Here is a 20,118-nt window from a genome sequence, read left to right as displayed (position 1 = left end):
AATTTCCAGACCTTGTGGCGACAAAGGGTGACACTGCGTTCGTGACAGTTGAAATGATGAGAAGTAGCACGGCCAGGACGGACAGCACAACGTTGATGAGTTTGGACAAGAGCGCCCTCGCATTGGCATTCTCATAGCCCTCCAGCGTAATGACCTGCTGGTGCTGCTGAGCCAGTTCAATCTTTGATATCTAGAACCAAGACAGATGCAGGGATTTAGAACTTAGCATCCCCAATTAGCACTTAAGAAGAGACATCCCTTTTCTGTCTAGAAAACAATGACCAACGATTTAGGCTTGGATTTAACCTGGGTGACTTGGAACTCAACACCACATCTTGTAAGTTTGGGTAAGGAAAGCATGGTACCTGAATCAGATCTGACAAGGGAAGGGGTCAACCAACATGTATTTTAATGTGAAAGAATTGACCAGAGACATGAGACTTGTCCTGAGTGGCTTGGGACTTTATCAGTGCTATGTATAAACTTGGATAGAGTGAAGTGAGACTTTATAAAAGTGAATTGAGACTTGAACAGGGTGACATGAGGCTTCATCAGAGTAACTTGAGACTTGACCAGAGTAACTTTATACTTGGACTTTGACACCTTGCCAGAATGGCATGAACTAATACAAGAGCAATTTGAGACTTTCCTAGGGAGATTTGGAACTTGACCAGGGTGATTGAACCTTGAACAGAGAGATTAAGTCTTAACCACTTGCTGCCGGGTGGATTTTTCTTGAGCAAGACAACATGCTGGGTCCTTTCCGAGATTTTCCGTTTTCAAAATTCTTCAAAAATTCATCATTTACTATAATGGCCGTTTATACCCACATGAAGGACTCTTTGGGCACTACTCTAAAGCTGACAGTTAACCTTCACTGACTTTTGAATATTTCAGCCAGGCCTGCAGCCTTAGAAAAAGAGCCCAGATTGTGCAATGTTACGTAAGATTCTTTTGTTCCCGAAACTCAATAAAGAACAACTCAATAACTCAACAAGTGCGACCCGAGCCACGGTCTGCTGACACACACATACACACACCCTGGTCTGGCACTGGTCCACATTGTCCAGTACATCCCGTTCCCGCTCAGCTGACCGGTACTCCAGCCTCTCCTCCATGCTGCTCAGCTCCTGCTGCATGTTGGTCAGTGCATGGTTGTGCAGGTCTGTTAGGTCAGCTAGTTGCTCCTCCAGCCGTTCCGCCCGGTACCGCTCGTCCGCCAGGGCCTGGTTGAAGAACTGGTACTGCTCTCGTGTTTGCTCCTGTCCAGTTATCAAAAACATAGTCCAGGTAAGAATTGTTTTTCTCAGGGGTATGAGTGGAATATAAACAAAATAACTGTATATAGCTGAAATTCCGAGGGTGAAGCACAAAGCACACACGGCGTGGGCAAGGGCCCCAGGAAACTTTTGAAATATACATGTAGATGGTCTGTGGTGCCCTTTTCCAGCCTCCTGGTGTAACTGTTGATCAGTTTTGTCATTGCAATTTAGGCTATGCATATTTTGAATTTTACTTTTTCTTTATATTTGTCTGAAATCCCTGAAGAGGTTAAATGAATGGGAAGAGTTACATCTTAAGACAACACTCAAGAATGCCCGTCATGTCTACGGTGTATTAACGTCCATTTCTGCAGATTTATAACTTAAGGATCGGTCTTATCAAAGGCTGTGTCCAAGTCCGGATCTCTTTGGACAACTGTACATATGTGTTGCATCGATATTTCAATGAGTTTATGTCCAAAAATTGTTTGAGAGCCCGTACAAAACGATGCAAAACCGTGTGAGAATGCATGACACAAGCAGAGCTTCGCACACCCCACGCCAGTTGTCACGAAGCCCTCTATCAGCAGAGGCAAAAATTTACCAACCTTACTTCAAGCCGCAAATTTACAATGTATGCTACGAGTTATAGTGGAGCTTGTTGGTCATTAGTTTTGCTCAAGCAGGAACAGCTGCAACGAGTCCCACTGACACATATATGAATATTGATATTTCATTGGCAGCCAATCACAGCACAGATGGCCCCAGGATACTGTTTAAACACAAGGCTTTGCTCTGCACCGAATACATGCCTTCACACAGATTTGTATGCACTGTACTGTTCAGTATCTGAAAGAGGACGTGCAAAGTTTGGCCTGGCTATCGCTTTGATCGAAAAAAAACAGAAACATCAGTACTTGGGGAAGGAAGAAAAAAGGAAATCTGGCTCATCGATAGCGAAAATGTGGAAAATCAAATTCGGCAATTTCAACAAAAAGCAGAGGTTTCACAACCCTGTTTTCTGCTGATGCCTTACAGTCATTTTGAAACCAACTTTGACAAAATTAGCGATAACTTTTGCATAAACTGTCAAATTTTCCAAGACAACTAGGCTGGGAATTTCACCTTTTTCCAACGACATGGGCACAATGCACAGGCCAACACTGTTCACAGCACGAGCTATGAATTACCATAGCAACAAAATCCCCCTTGGATTGATTCAAAACTTCACAGATGCAGTCACAATGGATGACTTACATACATGCACACGCCCAGATGAGATGTTAGAACCCCCCTCCTTCACCCCTGGCCATATAAATAGGTCTGAAAACGCAGACTTCTCAGGGTTAAAGACTAGATTAATACCAGGTTGATACGTATTTGTAGGGCATGTTTGATGACATGCCTTCAATCGGAACTAACACATTATGGCAGCTCTTGTTCTGGACACTAAAATACCCTGACATCAAATATCCACAAGCTCCTTCCAATGTCTTACCTTCACCTCCTCTAACTTCATCTGCAGCAGCGCCTCCGATGCGGCCAGCTCTGAGATCCTGTCCTGGAGTATCGTCATGCGGCCCACCAAGGGATGCTCCTCTAACTCCTCCCGCATCAGGTGGCCATTCTCTGTCATCTCCATACTCGATGACTCCTCCCCTTCACTGTTGGACTTGGGCCTGAGGAGGAAAGTTTTGTGGAAATTCACTTGTGCTTGTTCACACGTACGTGATCAGTACTTACAGGCATTAGACAAACATGCTGAAATGCAGGCCCTGCAGGGACCAAAAACATTTACGGAGACAAATTTCTGGCAACACAACTCAGTCCTCACTTTTCTAACAAAAGAAACAGTCCCTTTAAATATGGACAGTGCTTTATGTTACAGTGAACTACAAACCCTAGTTTAAGCTGGGTTTTCATTGATGGTTCCTGTTCTTTTTCCCTTTGCTGTATAAAACTCTCACCTCAAAATCCCCCCAAACCTGTGTTTTGGAGATGAGAAAACCTTGAGTGGACCTGGTTCAATACGGGTGGCCAGGCCACAACCTTCCTCAACCCTATAAAATTTCCCAAACCCCCCTTGGTAAATTTTAAAGTATGGTCAGGCATCAAAAATTCACCTTTTTTTCATCTCTCAAATTTTGACTGGGTAGCCAGTTTCAAAGTTAGCATTAAAGCTTATACGGTAGCTATAGCAGCATGCAAATTGAGTAGTGGGTGTCTGTGAAACCAAATAACTTCAACAAGAATCTCAGGTTTCATTTCAATGGCTAAAACTGGCTGGCTGGTTATTGTCTTCTTTCCAAAGAGTTTTTGGCAAAAACCAAAACACCTAAAACTAAATTCATTTGAGGAAACTAGCTCATCACTAAAATGTGCAAGGACAGGTGTAAGATGTTCCCTCAAGAAAACACCCAGATCTGTGGTTCTGAAATTCTGATGTGAGTGACTTACGCCATTGCCGGCGTGGGAGCAAACCAGCTGCTTCTCCCTGTCTTGTGGGGTTGGTCGACCTCTTCCTCTTCATCTGCAACAAAAAAAGTGCCCAAATCAGTCAAGCTGCTGAAGCAGACAACACTACACTGTGTATAGCCTGATGCGGTGACTGGAATTGGAAGCTGTTACTGCGGTAGCACTGCATTATGGACAGGTGGCGTACTCCTATTTGCGTGCCTCACTGGGCAATAGGGTTACATGTACATGTATGTGACTTCGTTGGACAACAGGGTACTGTGACACACTCAGAGATACACCATATGCCCAAAGTCTAAGTAAGCACATGTGAATGCAGTGCTATCGTGCTAAGGGCATCTCCTCAGAGTAGTCTAATAAGAAAACTTGATATTGTGAGCAAGAAGCAAGTAACAGTCAACAGGCAATGTGAAACACATGGACCATTGGCTGGTAATCTGTCTATACAAGTAGACGAAATTTGCCCCCTGATTAAATGACATTCTTTATCTCAGTTAACTTGATCTGAAAGGAGACTGACAAAGGAACACGTTGTGTAAATTCACCATCAGTTACGAGGTTCTTGAAACAGATTTTTGGGAGGTCAACGAAACAAACCTACCTGTGTTATCAATGTTGTCGGCACTCCCAAACTTATTCTTGAATTTATGAGCAATTTCCTTGGGCTTGGAAACGACCACGCTTTTTGATAAAAACACATAAAATAAACAATTTATACTTATGATGCACTATTGAGATGAACTGGTCAGACAGACTTTGTTGTCCATTGGTCAATTTTTAAGACATTATGGCGAAATGTGAGGATACATGTACATCATACTTGTGCATGTATCCTCACTAACAGGTGAGAGAGGTAACATGATAGACTAAGAATGTCACTGCCACAATGCCACTTAAGTAAAGACAAAAAAAATTTGTGCTCATTCAAATGAAAACCAGTCATGCAAACTTGGTGCAAACATTCACCTCACTTGCACAATTTAGTGTGCCCATACGGTGTAGTCCCCATGTCAGTGTAATTATGCACTAACACGGACTTCATAATTCTAGTTCAGGGTCCAAAACATTTGAACAGCAATTTTTCTGACCATTCCAATGACAACTGAGTCTCACAAAAGGACGGTGGTGAATTCACTCTTACATGTTCTTTTTCTACGGTTGCTGGATGCAAGCTCCCTAAAAAATGCACACCTTATTTTCAAAAAAAAAAAAGAAAAGAAATTTATTAATTAAACTGTGCAAGCTCGAAAAAAAATAGCATATTAGTTATGTATGTACACAATAAAATTGTATGGACACAATGTGTATGCATGTGCTTAAAATGTATATGTACATGAGTGATTTTTGTAATTATCTTCAGGCAAATTTGCATTGTCAATTCTGATTGGTCGATTCACGGCAACAAACTGTGATGTCAAACCCATCATAATAATGCACTGTTCTAACTCAACGCATTGCGCATCAGTATTTTTATGCTAAAAGCAAACTGTACAACTGCGAAATTTACTTGCAATTCAAAGGTGGCAAATTTGTGCACGTACCAAGTACATGTAGGTTCCTATAATATCTTTACTGCAACTCAAGTTTGCTTGAAGATAATTTCATTATCACGCTCACGTTCATGGAACACAGAGTAATGTAGTACATCTGTGTCCCGTATACCACTCGGCCTTCACAGCCTCCTCAGGCTCCTCAGCTTCGTGGTGTACGGGACATGGAGGCACAATATTACTCTGCGTTCCACTCGCACTTGTGTGATAACTAATTAATATAACTAACTAAAGCCTAATTTCATAAAGCTAGGAACAATTAAAATGTGAATACCTCACATGGCATTTTTGGCTGGTAACCTGTTCTTGCTATTAAGCAAACATTTCCAGTGCTTAGCAAATCTCTGTGCTATGAAGCATTGTTAAAATGTGGTCCCCAAGTTAATATTATTGGACATATTGGTACCATTTTTTGCAAGCACTACTTATTTTGTTTCTGTTGCAAAACTGAGGAAATAAATTTCTTTTGTCAAATGAAGCTATATGCAGAGGGACTGTGAATGGAATGAATATTTGCCATAAATGCATTGAAGCTGAGGAGTCATTTTTTGGAAGAACAAATACAAATGGCATTGTTTACTTGTTTTGTGAGTCCAATACCATTTGTAAGTACTGCAGTGTATGAAACACCTTTGGCTGTACACATACCATATTTTATACAGTTTGATGTTCCAGCACAGAAAACTGGAATGACTACTGAGCTGAAAACTTTTAAGTCTGCAACCCATCAAATACTCAGGTATGGGTAAGGAAGTCAGAGCAGAACACAAACGAGCATCCAGAATGTCAAATGTTAAATGAAAATGCAGAATTCTGTGGTAATCAGGTAATACCACTCACGGCTGAAAAAAAAATGGCTGCAAAGGAAGACAAACTGAGACTGTGTCCAAAATTGGGCGCTAAACAGCTATGGCCAGCTCCAACTTCGCCACTGCTGTGCTATGATAAATAGCTGTGGGTGTTGGGAGCTGTTCCTGTATCAGATGTGGCCCTGGATTACACAATAATTAGTACACGTACACTTGGATTTTGTAAGTAAAAATACTAATCCTGCCCAAAAATGGTGCTTGAAATGCACTGACAGCGAGGCAAACCTAAAAGCAAAAACTGCTCAGGGAAAAGAATCTACTTCAAGAGTTTCATCAAAAGAGAAGAGAGAAAAATAAATACATTTACGGGGATACTTGGATGCTACTTGACAAATTTGGCCGCAGGGGTATCTGGTTGCCACGGAAATGATTGCTAAGGCTATGACAGTGCAGGCGTTGCCACAGATACGCACCTAGCAGCACTTTGTGTGAGCTCGGTGAGTCCAGAAATTCCACCGCCAATGCGGTCAGCCACACCCCTGATTGTGATGGCAATGAGCAGGAAAACAATGGGTGGGGGGAAAAGTTTGAACAATGTGGAACTCCGGCACCACTGGCGCTTTCTCAGGGCTCAGATTACAAATTTTAGAAATGATTTGTCTTTCAATCACAAAGTTTGAAAGAACATGAGTCTAGTACTCAACTTGGAGAACAAGTGTATATGCATTATATTCATGTGCCTGGTACCATTCCAGCAGTAACTACATGTATGAAACTACTTGATTGCAGCATCAGTAACTGTAAAGACTTACCAACTTTTAAAGAATATCTGAACTGAAGGCCGCACTGTCTGTTATCTTAACTTATTAATACATGCACACTATATCCCACCATGAAAAAATGAAGTGTGTTGGGGAGTTATGAGCATTTCACGATCTGTTTACACTTGTCTGTGACTGTCCCAGAAGTCGTTCCTTTCATACTGGTCGAACAAAACTTCGACTTAAGCACTGGTCCCACGAAGGTACATGTAGTTCAGGGATTTTCATGTACATAATATCTTATTCTCTTGACCGGAATCAACTTCGAGATAAACGGAGTTCCGAATGATCCGGTTTGAGTTAATGAGAGTTTACTGCACTTTGGTTTTCGATTTTGATTTTTATAGCGATCATACATGTACCAAATAATGATGAAGCAAAATCAGACAATGTAACACTGGCGGAATTCTTAAAAAACATTGTGTCAGTTGACTATCATTTGACTGATATCAGGTAAAGCTTGCTTTTGTGGTTAAAGTACAGTTCAATTTCTATTGAAGTACTTACCCGTATTTTACATGTAATTTTTCTGTTTTATGAGCCAACTTACCCTGAAAACCCTGTAATGCCTTCCTTTATGTTGTCTCTTACACCCCTGAAATAACAAAATAACAAAAGGGTTGATTTAAAATTCATTCTTTATGTAAATTTAATTTCTTTATTCAGATTTAGAATTTTGTGCATGTTGCCTGATCCACTAGCGGCACATGTGAACAGACCATGAGTTCCAAGCCCATCCAAGCAGGCTAGTCATTTTTTTCTTTATTACACAAGCTATCAGGTGCTGAGCAAGCAGTGTTCTTTTTCCAGGATGTTGTCTGACCTAGTATCTCTCTCTACGTATATCCGGCGGAGAATCCCCTGACAAAAGCACAATACAGGAAACACATGGGAAAAGGGAAAAATACAAAATTGTTTGAGGAAGTACATGTCGATGTACGTGCTGCCATTGTCAGGCAAGGGACATCCCAAATTGACCGGTGATAAAAGGTTAGGTTGCACAACATGTACACAAGCTGGATTTGCTAGACATTTCAAGCCCACTACGTGGAAACAGCAGAATTTGTGTCCTAAGACAGAAATCTTCCCCCAGACAATCCATGAGCAATACGCAAAGTTCTATGTGGTATTTGGGCCAGGAACCAACTTTTGACAAGCGACTGACGTGGCCTTTGGAGCCAATTTTCTGTAGTTACCAAGGAAGAATGGTTTGGGGGGAAGGAAAAATATTTGCCTACCAGAACAAGCATGCAATAAAAACTGTCACATAATCGAATACCACATCACAGTGGTTGTCACTTGAGCTCTGCTAATCATACCATGTCGCTCAGCAGCATCTCCAGATCAGCGGCTCACAAAATGGAACACAAATTCTGTGGTCATTTCCTAATGGTATCGCAAGTGGTCAGTGATTATTTCACTCCGGTGAGACTTCAGAAATACCGGCAAGGGACTTCCTCAAACAGCAATTAGTTTGAAGTACTACAATGCTTATTTTGCAGTTTGAATTGCACTGCACTGCTTCAAAATAAGTACCGGTACATAAATAAACTGAATCCTTCAGCTGGCTTAGTTGAGAAGTGCCCTTTCACTGTATCAGAGGAAGAGAGGCTAGTGGGATCCATTTCAGCTAGTGACCTACCAGTAGGGGCAAAGATGATACATTCTAACCTAACTGGTCAGCGCAACCCGTACCAAACGTGCATGAACTTGTCCAGGCACTGCGATTTGCCGCTACCAAAAAGGACATTGTTCCAGTGTAAATACATGCCAGTGTAAGAACCCTCCATTGAGTACCTCAGCCCCCTGCTGCATCCCACGGACACACCACCTTGCATACATGTATGAGCCCCCATTGCCACCATTTCCCGTAAAGCCTGCCTCCCCGATCCCTTTACCTCAGCCCCTGCTTCATCCCATGAACACCTCATCAGGTATCATGGGCCCCCAATGCTTAGTCCTGCTTCCCCCTCCCACTGCCTATCCCTACCCCCACTACCTTATCCTCGTTCTTCACATGTACCTAAGCCCCTGCTGCATCCAAAGGAACACCATGCTACCGGTATCTTGGGCCACCGCTCCCCCCTTACCTTCCCATCTCACCTCCTTCATCCCCATTTAACTCAGCCCCTGCTTCATCCAGTGTGGAATACCTCTTTGGGTACCATGACCCCACTGCCTATCCCTTCTCCTGCCCCAACTCTTACCTACCTCTTCCCCCTTAAATTAAGCCCCTACTGAGTCCCATGGAACAACTACCCGGGTTTTCAGGACCCCCACCTGCCTGTACCTTCCCTACCCTTACTCCTTGCTCTTATCCCTATCCCATCTTCCCCCTTATCCCATCTTACCTAAGCCCCTGCAGTATCCCGTAGAACACCTACCTACATGTAGGTTTCCAGGACCCCCACCTCCAGCACCTTCCCAACCCTTATTCCCTGCTCTTAACCCTATCCCATCTTACCCAATCCCATCTTACCTGAGTCCCTGCTGCATCCCGTGGAACACCTCCTTGGGCTTCCGAGGTCCCACCGCCCCATTGGTTTCCAGCTCAATCAGCTTCTTGTGATAGTTCTCCAGCTTCTTCTGGAGGTGGGCGATGGTGGCGTTGGATTTCTGGTTCTTCTTCTCAAAGACTGTCTTGATACGCTGGAGCTGGATCTTGTCAGCCTGCGCCGACAACTTCAGGTATTCTGACACATTTTCTAGACAGACAAAGAAAAAAAAAGAAAGGAACTCTACCTAAAATCTTTTCTCTCCTGGGTGGAATATGGATAGTACATTCCTTGTCGAAAATTTTCGAGGGGCATCAATCCTATGTCAATGAAACCCACATAAATGTACAAAATGGGACAAAAATAATACTTTTGTACCTTAGGTCTCACCTGCCACCTTGAGCAACAAGTGAAGAAGTCATTCACTCAGCAGAGGTAGGTTAACAGCAACAATGTGATGCGGTGTTTATCTCTTGTCACCTATCCCCCACTTATATTTACTTGGCACCTACCAGTAGTACATGTACCTCTAAATGTACCTACATCTGCTTAGAAGCTCCATAGTAAAAAAGGCTTGTGACATTTTTTTTTCTACTGCTGTCCCCCACGTACGGAACCATCTACCCCGACACAAACACTGGTGTTTTTGAAGGGGTCAGTTGAGCTCACCATCTTTTGCGTTTTGTTCCGCCTTCATAGCCTCTTTGGTCCTGTCAATCTTGGCCAGAGTCTGCTCGATGAGGAATTTGGTCCGCTGAGGATCCGGGGACGTGACACTGTCTGTCTCGTCCTGCTGCTCCATGTCCGACCCATAGCTTGGCGTTCCGCACACCGTGCTGTCTGCCTGGGTGTGCGAGAGCTGCAATGAAAATCAAGACTAAATATACAGGTACATGCATGATAAAATGGTCAGTGATTTCCAATGACGTGTGGGCTTTTCTTTGCACGAGCACAGTGTTAAATTTGAGAGCGGTCAGTAGGAGAGAAACATGTGTGGAGATGTACATGTACCAGTACATGTGTACATATAACTTTCTAAAGTAAAGCCTTGCTGTTCTGCTAACAGCAACTTTACTTTACTCATCTGCATGTGCTCAAATGTGAGTTACCGTAGCTCTAAAACCATACCTGTCAGGCTGGTCAAAAGTTCTTGCAGACAATCCGTCTCTAACCGACAAGTCAGACAGCAGCCAGCAATTTTCAGCCGTATTTTACATGGTGTATACAGTATACAGTAACTGTCCATGAGCACATGCGTTTGTATTTTTACCTTCTTCTTTAGCAGTGGCGAGTTCACAGCTGTTAGTAGAGATCCCAAAACCATGATTTAGCACAGCAAAAAACACAAGCAAGTCCACAAGGATCCTAACGTATTATCGGTACATGACACCCATGCCGGGCAATGCACAGACCACACAATCCTTAAGATGAGAACGCACGTACATACTGTAAGTGTGCACCTGTACACATCTACATGTCTTATACCAGTACATCCCACATGTCATGTACATGTACATGTTTTATAAAACTTCCTTCCCGAACCAGGCTTTTCATCCGATGCAAACTTGTTCCACACTGCATGATTCCTAAAATGTCCAAGCACAGATATACGGCTCAGTGGTCTTCCTCGAAAATAGGATAGTGTCCTGTTGTTCAGGAACTCGTGATCTGATTTTTAACTCAGTGGGATGGGCACTTACACACATGTTTATGTACATACACGTACACGTACATGTATTGTACAATGTGTGCCCAAGTATCTGTTTTCCCCCCGGATGTTTTTCTTCCTGGCGCAATATTGGGGATGATTTTAAATGGTCTTTAAAGGTACCGTACTACATTGTATACACAATGTATGTACATACATGTACTTTTGGAGGAGAGGGAGGGTGTCAGTCAAGTTTTTTTTAAAAATGCATAATCTTATAAGTTCTGAACATCTACGTGTGAATGTAAGAGATGATCGGGGGGAAAATGGACGATTCAGAAATGCTTCCATTGAACCATTTGCTCAATATGTCCATGGTTTCTATCCATTTTATACTTTGCGCAAGACTCTTTTCATTATCTCCAAAGTGACTTAGGTGATTTGCACCTCTTGCTGTTAAATTGAGTTACCGGTACACGTACCGGTGCGTATCAGTTGACTGCTTGTGACTGTGTGTACAGGTACAAAAAAAAGTACATGATGTGTGGACCTCTTGCACAAAAGAAGTCCACATAATGTAGGGTACGATGGCGTTGTGTGGACTAGCACACGTCCACACAATGTTTTCCCCTCTCTGAAAAACAGTTTCAGAGGCATTGTGGGGTCAAGGTTATCCATGGAAAAATGAAGAAGAACAGTCTTAAGAACCATGAGAACTCTACAAAACCAAATGATGGATTGCGGTGGGTTAGGGAAAACACATACATTAGATTAGATTTACACGTAATCTACGAGCAGGAACAAAAGAGGGTATGCATGGCATGTTTCGAAATGAAACTGACAGTCCTTTGGTATGCATTCACTGCATAGGCGCACAAGTTTATGCATGTTTGATGCGGAGCAAGCTGAATATGCGCAACAAATTTAAGTCTGGAATGTAAATGTACATGTGTGGTGTTCGCATGCATGCCAAACACATGCAAGAACCCGGTTGGAAAACTTAGTACCCTCTCTCTGTCTTTCAACAGTGAGGGTGCAGGTCAGGGAGAATAGCTCCTTACATGGGCTTTTAGAGCCATGTCTAGTGTCGGTGTGCCCCAATGTATTTTAGATAGGCAAAGACCTACCGGTACATGTAAACCCTCAAGTACATGTACATGTGTCTCTGGATAACAGATTCAGTTGAAGCCTACCGGTACACATTATATGCAAGAGAAGGGTTTCAAGTACATGTACCAAACAATGGAACAACACACTCAGTACCAGTGAATTGTAATCAAGACCATCTCAAGTCCATTCACACTAACTGTCCCACTGACCATTCACACTAACTGTCCCACTGACCATTCACAAGACCATTCACACTAACTGTCCCACTGACCATTCACAAGATCATTCATCCCAGTACATGACCAGACACAAGACCAGTCACAAGAGACACAGTCCAGTAGCAAAAGAAAGCTTTGGCTGCAGTTCATTTGGAAAGCTGCACTTGAATTCAGACTGCAGGTCTTCTTCTGATATTGTGAAGGATTTCAACGACACAACCCTCTTCCATGTCTGCCGCACTGTATGAATCTCCATGTTCAAAGATCCCATGTACCGCTATGTGCATGTACATCTACACATACAGGTACATGTACATGACTTACATGTACATGTTTATAAATACATGGAATTCAGTTCGTTTGCTTTTTTTCCTCTTGAATGCAAACTATACAGCAGCTGGTACAGGTGTGTGCTTTTACGCTCAAGCTCCAATTAGCCCACAGCGAACACTGAAATACCATCTGCTCAATACACTGGATTTGAGACAGACGTCAGCGAAATAAAGACCTAAAATTCCAAACATGAGGTCGGGTTTCAGTATCCATTAACGCACCAAATACAGTTGAGAAGATAACAGGGCAAACTCAAGGAAGTACATGTACATATGCAGCATGCTGTGAAAAAAAAAGGCAACAGTACATGCACATGCTGTAAACGATATGATACTGGAAGACTTTCAGACCAGTCCAGAGTTCAACATGTGTGTCTACAGAGAAATTCCGATATTTATAGAGTCAGTTTCACTACAAACCAAACTCCTCCAAAGAATGCAGGCAGTGTCTGGTGACTCTTTAAAAAGAAAACAATAATTCCTCCGGTCCGACTGGCTGATTATGCAGCATGAAAACAGGAAGTTACATGCAATTGTCTGGTATCTGCAGAGTGCACTGACATCCCACAAGGAAGTGTCAAGGGATTAAGACATTTTTTGGTCTGGGTCTGTGTCAACACCGCGAGAACTGACAGGTGGTAGTACAGTGCGCCCTCTGTTGGGCATTCCATACCATGCTGACCAGAAGACTAAACAGCTGCTTAATGTGTAAGAGTTCAGATGCAGAAATAGATTTATCCTTTTTTTAACCCTTTAGAGATAATCAGCTTCAGCAAGAAAGTCTATTCCACTGACTGAAACAACTTACAAAGTCAATGTGGTCTTCCCTGGTGGCTATTCGGGCTGACTCGGCTCGAGCCCTCATCTCACTATCCCGGGGGAGACTGGACCCCTTCCTGGAGCCTCGGCCCGCCTCATCCTTGTCATTATCACTGCCATCGGACCGTGTCCTCAAAGTCGTAAGCTTGCTGACGGAGGGGACTTTGGTTTCCGATGATCGCCTTCTGTAATACAAGTTAGACAGAAAACATACATATGGTTAACTTAGATGTTTCCAAAAGTGTACAACCCTATGGTTGACAAAGGTCTGCAAATAGAACGTAAATACATGTAGGCATGTTTGGCAGGTTTTTATCTATGAGTGACTGCCAACGCCAACCAGCGATAGACAGTAGCACACCACTATCGCCTTGTGCACTGCACGCAGGAAGACAAATAGCGGCACATGTACATGTACAGTATGCTGTAGGTGGGGGAGTTGTTTCTGAATAGTTACACTGGTCACTTTGCAGTGGCCCCACGCTAATGGCAGTAACCATGGTAACCATGCATTGTGATGAAAACCAGGAGTATCCACTTCATGAGGGAGCAAAAAAAAAGGCATTTTCTCCACAGTAATAACGGTCCTTTGGTGGGAACTAATCTAGTGAGCACGCAGGTTTACATGTACATGTATGCACAGTTGACATGCTTAGGGCATGCAGCCAATTGGCACGAATGATCTTCATGTGTGCGCTGGGTCATGCGTGAAAAAACCAGCTACATTGCAGTCTCTCATTTACTGGTGAAATACTCACAGTGGATCATACTGAGAGAACCACTATTCCATAACAGTCAGTCCACACAAAACCGTACACAACGCTTTCTGCCTAACATGTACATGTATGTAAATAAGGCAATCAGTAATGTCCAGTGAAACATTCCTGGGTTTGTCTGCGGATACAAATATTAGGATTTCAACTTAAATAACGGCTGTCATGAGATAATGGGGCTTTCATAAACAAAACTGCCCATGAACAATGTCCACTGAACAATGGCAATTCCTTTTTCTTTCTTGTGTCAACCCCCATCACATCTAAATACATGCATGTACATTAAAATACATGTACCATACACATGTACGGTACATTGGATCTCTTGGGCTCACAAAAAGGGCAAATAAAGGGCAATTTAGTTTAGGTTTTGACAAATAATGAGACAACACAATTTTTTGAGACTACTACCGGAAGGTACCGGTGCATTATTTCTTTTCTCTCCCAATGGGTGTCAAAGGCCCCACATGTACACGTACATTGTACATACATGTATTGGTCTACACATGTAGAAATTCCCTAAATTTTTGGCTTCCCATCACACACAAAAAGTGGGTCCCCAGAAGAAGTATTTCTTGATTCCCTCTGTGTATGTCAAATAATGCTGGATACACCCTACAGAGTTTACTGGTATATAAATGCTGGGCTACAATTTGACAAGATCCAATTTGTCATCTGCACAATTTATGTCATGTGCATGTACATGTACGTGTGCATGTCAAATAATGAAACATGAATGCTTAGTACATGGAGTAATTCCGCACACATCCCTAAAAAGTTGAAAACTTTCACCGTGACCTGTTTTCAAGTAAATTGTACATGTATACGTATTGGTACAGGTATGTATTAGAAAAAGTCTACATGCAGGCAAACATCACATAAAATGTACACAACAATTGCAGAGCTTCGATTTGACAAGATCCAATTTGTTATCTGTGCAATTCAACCAGCCTACAAACTACCAGTAATTTCCCCGATTGCGAGGGGTAAGCCGATCCGGAGGTCAGGAAATGTGATACTCTTGAGCTGCGGAGCTAGCAGTTGATTGGTTGTTTGCTTTCTCTTTCACTGCAACCCGTAACGCTCGTCTGCTCACGTCATCATGCATATTTGGCAGCACTGCACGAGCGAGCACAGTCAAGCAAATTATCTTGTCATGGAGACTTTGTCTACTAGTACGTCTGTTTACTTGCTTGTTTGTTTATTTTTTTGTTGCAAGTGACTCATAATCTCTCTCCTCAGAAAAGTGAATTTATGTGGTTTAATGACAAATGTTGGGGATCTCAAGCTTACAGTGGTACAGTGCATGTAGACAGTATGAAATTCTGATGGCCAAAACTGGCATGACACTGTCTGTAGCAACTGTGAACTCTTACCATGGATTCCCCACAAAAGAATAAAGATATTCATTTTATTCATGTTATAAATTTTCAACTGAGTTTCGACAATTTCTGCGGTTCATCTGTAATTCCTTACCCACAAATTCAATGGATGTTATGACACATAATATAACAAATGAAGAATAAAAATATCTGTTTGGAATTCAGGATGCAAACTTTAAACTACCCGGTATGCAGCTTGCATGGCTTGCAACGAGGTACATGTACATTGAACAGCTTTATAATGTACATGTAGGTGCATAAACTACACAGGAAAATGACAACGCATGTATATGACAGAAATGCAAGTCCCTGTGCTGGTAACGGTACCATATCTTAACCTTTATTCCAAAGGGAATTTAAAAGGCAGTTTACATGAAACAAATCTATTCCTATGGGTTTTAAGGAAAAATCATCCAATACCGCAAACAACTTCACGTCAGGAGTCATGCCCGACAGAAAAGACTAGGGTAAACTCATTAGTTCCGACGTTGGGGAATGCGGGTCTATAACCCCACCATGACAGGCCTGTTGAGGGAAGGGAAATGCGACACTGTCTGCTCAGGAGCTCTTTAACAGAATCAGGGATATTTATGGTTTTATATACTAGTATGTAACATGCTCAGTTAATAATCATAACAAACCCATGTAATAATGAAAATCCTTCAGCTGCTCTAGCGTTTGCAAACACACATGAATGTACACTTTAGTGTGCGTAATACTATACATATACATGTACATGTACAGTACATGCACTGAAATACACTGTACTGGGTACCTACATGTACGGTACGGTATGCACATGTGCATATGTACACATAGCATTTACTGTATAGTCAGGGATATTGCACAGTGTACTACTTCGTATTAGGCACTTTACAATGCAGTAGCTGACTTCGAAGAATGACCCTGTTAGTCACCTTCGCCAAAAAACATTACAAAGTTCTGTGAGTTGGAAAAAGGGTCACAGTAAAGTGCACATACATACATTTTCCACATCAGAAGTTGGCTGCTACAACTACATGTAACACAAATGTAAAATCATTTAAGTTATACATGTATGAGTACTGATACTACAGTGTAGCCAGTATGAATCTTCAAATTGTAGATGTGCACGTGGGGAAAAACAGTCACTTGAAGTCTTGAATAACCGGTTCCATCAGCAATTCTCGTCGTACAAATGACCCTCATTTTCCACGAATGCCAAGAGGCCAAACCTTTTTTTTTACAAGAAATGTGGACAATGGTGGAAGAGGGTAAAAGATGCATTTTAAAAGCCTTTGAAACCCCCTTGATATTTTGTTACAACTCAAGGTCAATTTACTGCACAATTTATGAGGCTTTTAGGGTCCTTTTTCAAGTGCAAAATTTCCTTTTAGTGTTCACAATGAGGGAATTTCTTTTAATTTAAAAAAAAGCCCCGACAAATTAAACGTGGCAGTTTTCACTTTATAAATTAATTCAAACTGGATCTACATCAAAACATCTGCTCATTCAATTACACACTTTTTAAAAAATTCTACTGACGAAACATCAAATATCTTACGTTGTACAAAGTACCGGCACCGGACCAGTGCATATTCCTGTTCATGAAATACAATAAATGTACATGTATACGGTGATTTTTTGTGCTGTCCAATGAGTTATTCAAGTAGGAACAATTCAATCTTCTTTTCTTTTTTTTTACTCACATTTCCTTTGGGTATCATTAAAAAAAAAAATTCAGTCATTTCAATGTACATGTACATGTAGATGCACAGGTACATGTAACTGCCACATGAGCACTGGCTTGGAAAAGTGTCAATTTTTGAACGATCAATCTCTTATTTTGGTCAAGGCTGTGGAGAACAGGTGGGATGTTCCAGGAGGATTATCACAACAAAATAACCTTGTGAAGCAACACATGTGGCTGCTGAATAAACCATGGAAACCATCAACCAGTTGGGTACAACAATATAGGTACCGGTAAATATCAACTCTTCACAAACTGCAATAAAAAAAAAACTGAAGAAAATTGAAACCAATAACTGGTGCCTCTTCTGGTAGAAAGCAATATTTTCACTTTTGTACCAAGCACTTTAGGTGTACATGTACATACATGTACATGTAGAAGCGAGTACATGTACCTACCAGTGTACATGTACATGTATGTGTGATGTAAATCACATAATCAACATACCTTTAAATTTGTAAATCATATACCGGTAGTTTCCATAAATGAATTGAAATTTATTTTTACTACATGTATGAGTACTGTATGCATGTATGTACATGTTAACATACATGTATGTATAAGCCAGCTAAATCCATTGCATTTTTTAAAAACAAATTGTATGATGTACACGTACATGTATCGGTACCGTATCATACATATACCAGAATTTCAGGTACAATGTACATGTACACTGTATACACAGTGCAATATGTTTAGTTACATCCCCACAAAAAGGTCTGTGGTTTCTGGTCAATACATAGTTGCATACGTCGTCATGGTCGTTGTACACCTGTACGTTAACAAAATAAAAAGGTTTCATTTGTTACAATATGATGTCCAAAAGCTGCCAAACTTGCTTGATCGACTGGAATCCTGCCACTGCGTAATTTTAACATGTTTTAGACGGGATATGGTTGAGTAATAAGAAGACACTAAATGCAAGCTGAAAACACTTTCAAACCATAAATAGTGAGGGGACCAGTCTATTTCAGTGCTGCTAGCAGCGGTACAAGCACATATGCATAGGGGAAAAAAGGAGGGCAAAAAAAAAGTGTCACAGTGACACTTGTGGAGCCAGCCCCTGACCAGAAACCAGAGACTTTTTTTGGCCTTATTGTCGGAACTACATGTAGTCCATCAACAAAATCTGTCCACCATGCCTTTTCCAGTGAGGAGCACTGTATATTACTATACATGTACATGTACAGGGCTATCTTTTCTTTTGACTTTTCACAAAACTCAAAAGAAGAGAATCACGATGTTACTTCCAATGTCCTGTGCATCATTTCCAATCATGACGTTGCAGTCCTCAAAACACAAAACAAATGCATCGGTGTATACTGTCTGTTACGATGGCCAACAAATATTCGTACCATTAAAAAGTTTTCTGATATTTCTGAATATCCCTGCTGTATTTAAAAAGTACTGTTCTTGTTCTTTTCCAAAATTTGACAATCTACTGGTATTAATAAAATGACCCTTTCCCTGGCTATCATCCTACTAAGAAATGACTGCTGAGTCACTTCAACTATCCCTCTTTCGAAATGTCAATCGATCTTCTCTGATCAAACACAACCCAATTCTTCCACGAACTCAAATCAGCAATTTTTCTTTTATCGAGGCCCATTCCCTTTATCAACTGTCAACTGCGGTGACTGATAATCTGGTTAGCCATTAACCATGGGTTTTGTATGATTCCAACCATGATCACTGATTACCAACAGCCCTTGAGAAGGCCCGAACAAAGTCTTGAACTTGGTACTTCAGGAATCTGTGATCTACTTGGGTCAGTTGCTGTCCAATTGCAACATGACCAGTGGTGGGGGGAAAAAAATTCAAATCAAGACAAAGAAAAATGGTGACGATCATAAAATTGTGGCATTTAAGAGAACCCAGGAAACGCTCCCTTGAAAAAAATCTGATTAGTTTTAGTGCGTACACGTGTAAATCACAGTTTTTGGCAATGCCAAATTTCTCCCCGTGCTAATTGACAATTTGCCCTCAGGAAAAATGCTGGAAAAGTTCCATGCAATCACACCCACATAAGGCAATTGATTTGAAATGTCAGCTCGTAAAATTTGATTAAATGTACAGACTGCAGACTTTGTCACCCACAGCAAAATCCAATTTGTTTAACTTTTGAAGGTATAAAATACAAAATGAAATGTATCATTACAACCAAAACTACAATGTATTAAGCATGTCCATGCTACAGTATGTTTCCATGTCTAAGAATCTATTATTACTTGATATTTTGACATTTATCTTAATAATATTTCTTTCAATCCCTTTTTATAATTTATGCAGACATGGAAGAAGAATATGTATAATGCCACAATACTGGCCGACAAAAGTGGGACACAGGGGTAAAAAAAAATTGATGAAAAAGTTTAATTTACTCAGAATTCATCAGAATGGACCACCTTATACTGGAAAAGAACAATAAACAGATAATGAGGTAAGTGGTTATTCTGCCCTGCAATGTTTTCTCTTGATTGATGTGTAAATTTAAAGTTAGTTATATGGCGTCCTTTTATCAGTCTGGTATCCAATAGCAAAATGCAAAGGGCAAACATGTATACTGTTGTGGAGGATCACTGATCTTAAAGTCACAACCCCCTCTCCAAAAAAGTGACTTTTTGAACAATCAACTAAATGAAGTGGACACCGTAACTTACATGCACGAAAAGACATATGTATGCAACTGCTGTGA

General features: G+C 41.3%; 1 protein-coding gene across 10 annotated transcripts in view; it reads right to left on the bottom strand.

Moving 5' to 3' along the window:
* Nucleotides 1-20,118, bottom strand: part of LOC110979515 (transmembrane and coiled-coil domains protein 2-like) — a 55,930-nt gene that overhangs the window by 6,515 nt on the left and 29,297 nt on the right. For 8 of the 10 annotated variants that reach the window (XM_087133863.1, XM_022235362.2, XM_087133866.1 and 5 more), the window contains 10 exons: nt 13,529-13,724; nt 10,082-10,271; nt 9,397-9,622; nt 7,468-7,512; nt 6,570-6,635; nt 4,339-4,418; nt 3,720-3,792; nt 2,761-2,941; nt 1,041-1,262; nt 12-190 (listed from right to left, as the gene is read on the bottom strand). In XM_087133863.1, coding sequence (XP_086989989.1) covers nt 12-190; nt 1,041-1,262; nt 2,761-2,941; nt 3,720-3,792; nt 4,339-4,418; nt 6,570-6,635; nt 7,468-7,512; nt 9,397-9,622; nt 10,082-10,271; nt 13,529-13,724 — 1,458 coding nt within the window. The remainder of the gene's footprint in view (nt 1-11; nt 191-1,040; nt 1,263-2,760; nt 2,942-3,719; nt 3,793-4,338; nt 4,419-6,569; nt 6,636-7,467; nt 7,513-9,396; nt 9,623-10,081; nt 10,272-13,528; nt 13,725-20,118) is intronic. The other 2 variants (XM_022235363.2, XM_022235365.2) reach the window with 2 other exon arrangements.

Source organism: Acanthaster planci, linkage group LG02 (genome assembly GCF_054643075.1).
Source record: "Acanthaster planci isolate LZ-2023a linkage group LG02, COTS_SCS, whole genome shotgun sequence".
Classification (NCBI taxonomy): Eukaryota; Metazoa; Echinodermata; class Asteroidea; order Valvatida; family Acanthasteridae; genus Acanthaster; species Acanthaster planci.
This window is presented reverse-complemented; position numbering and strand designations above follow the sequence as displayed.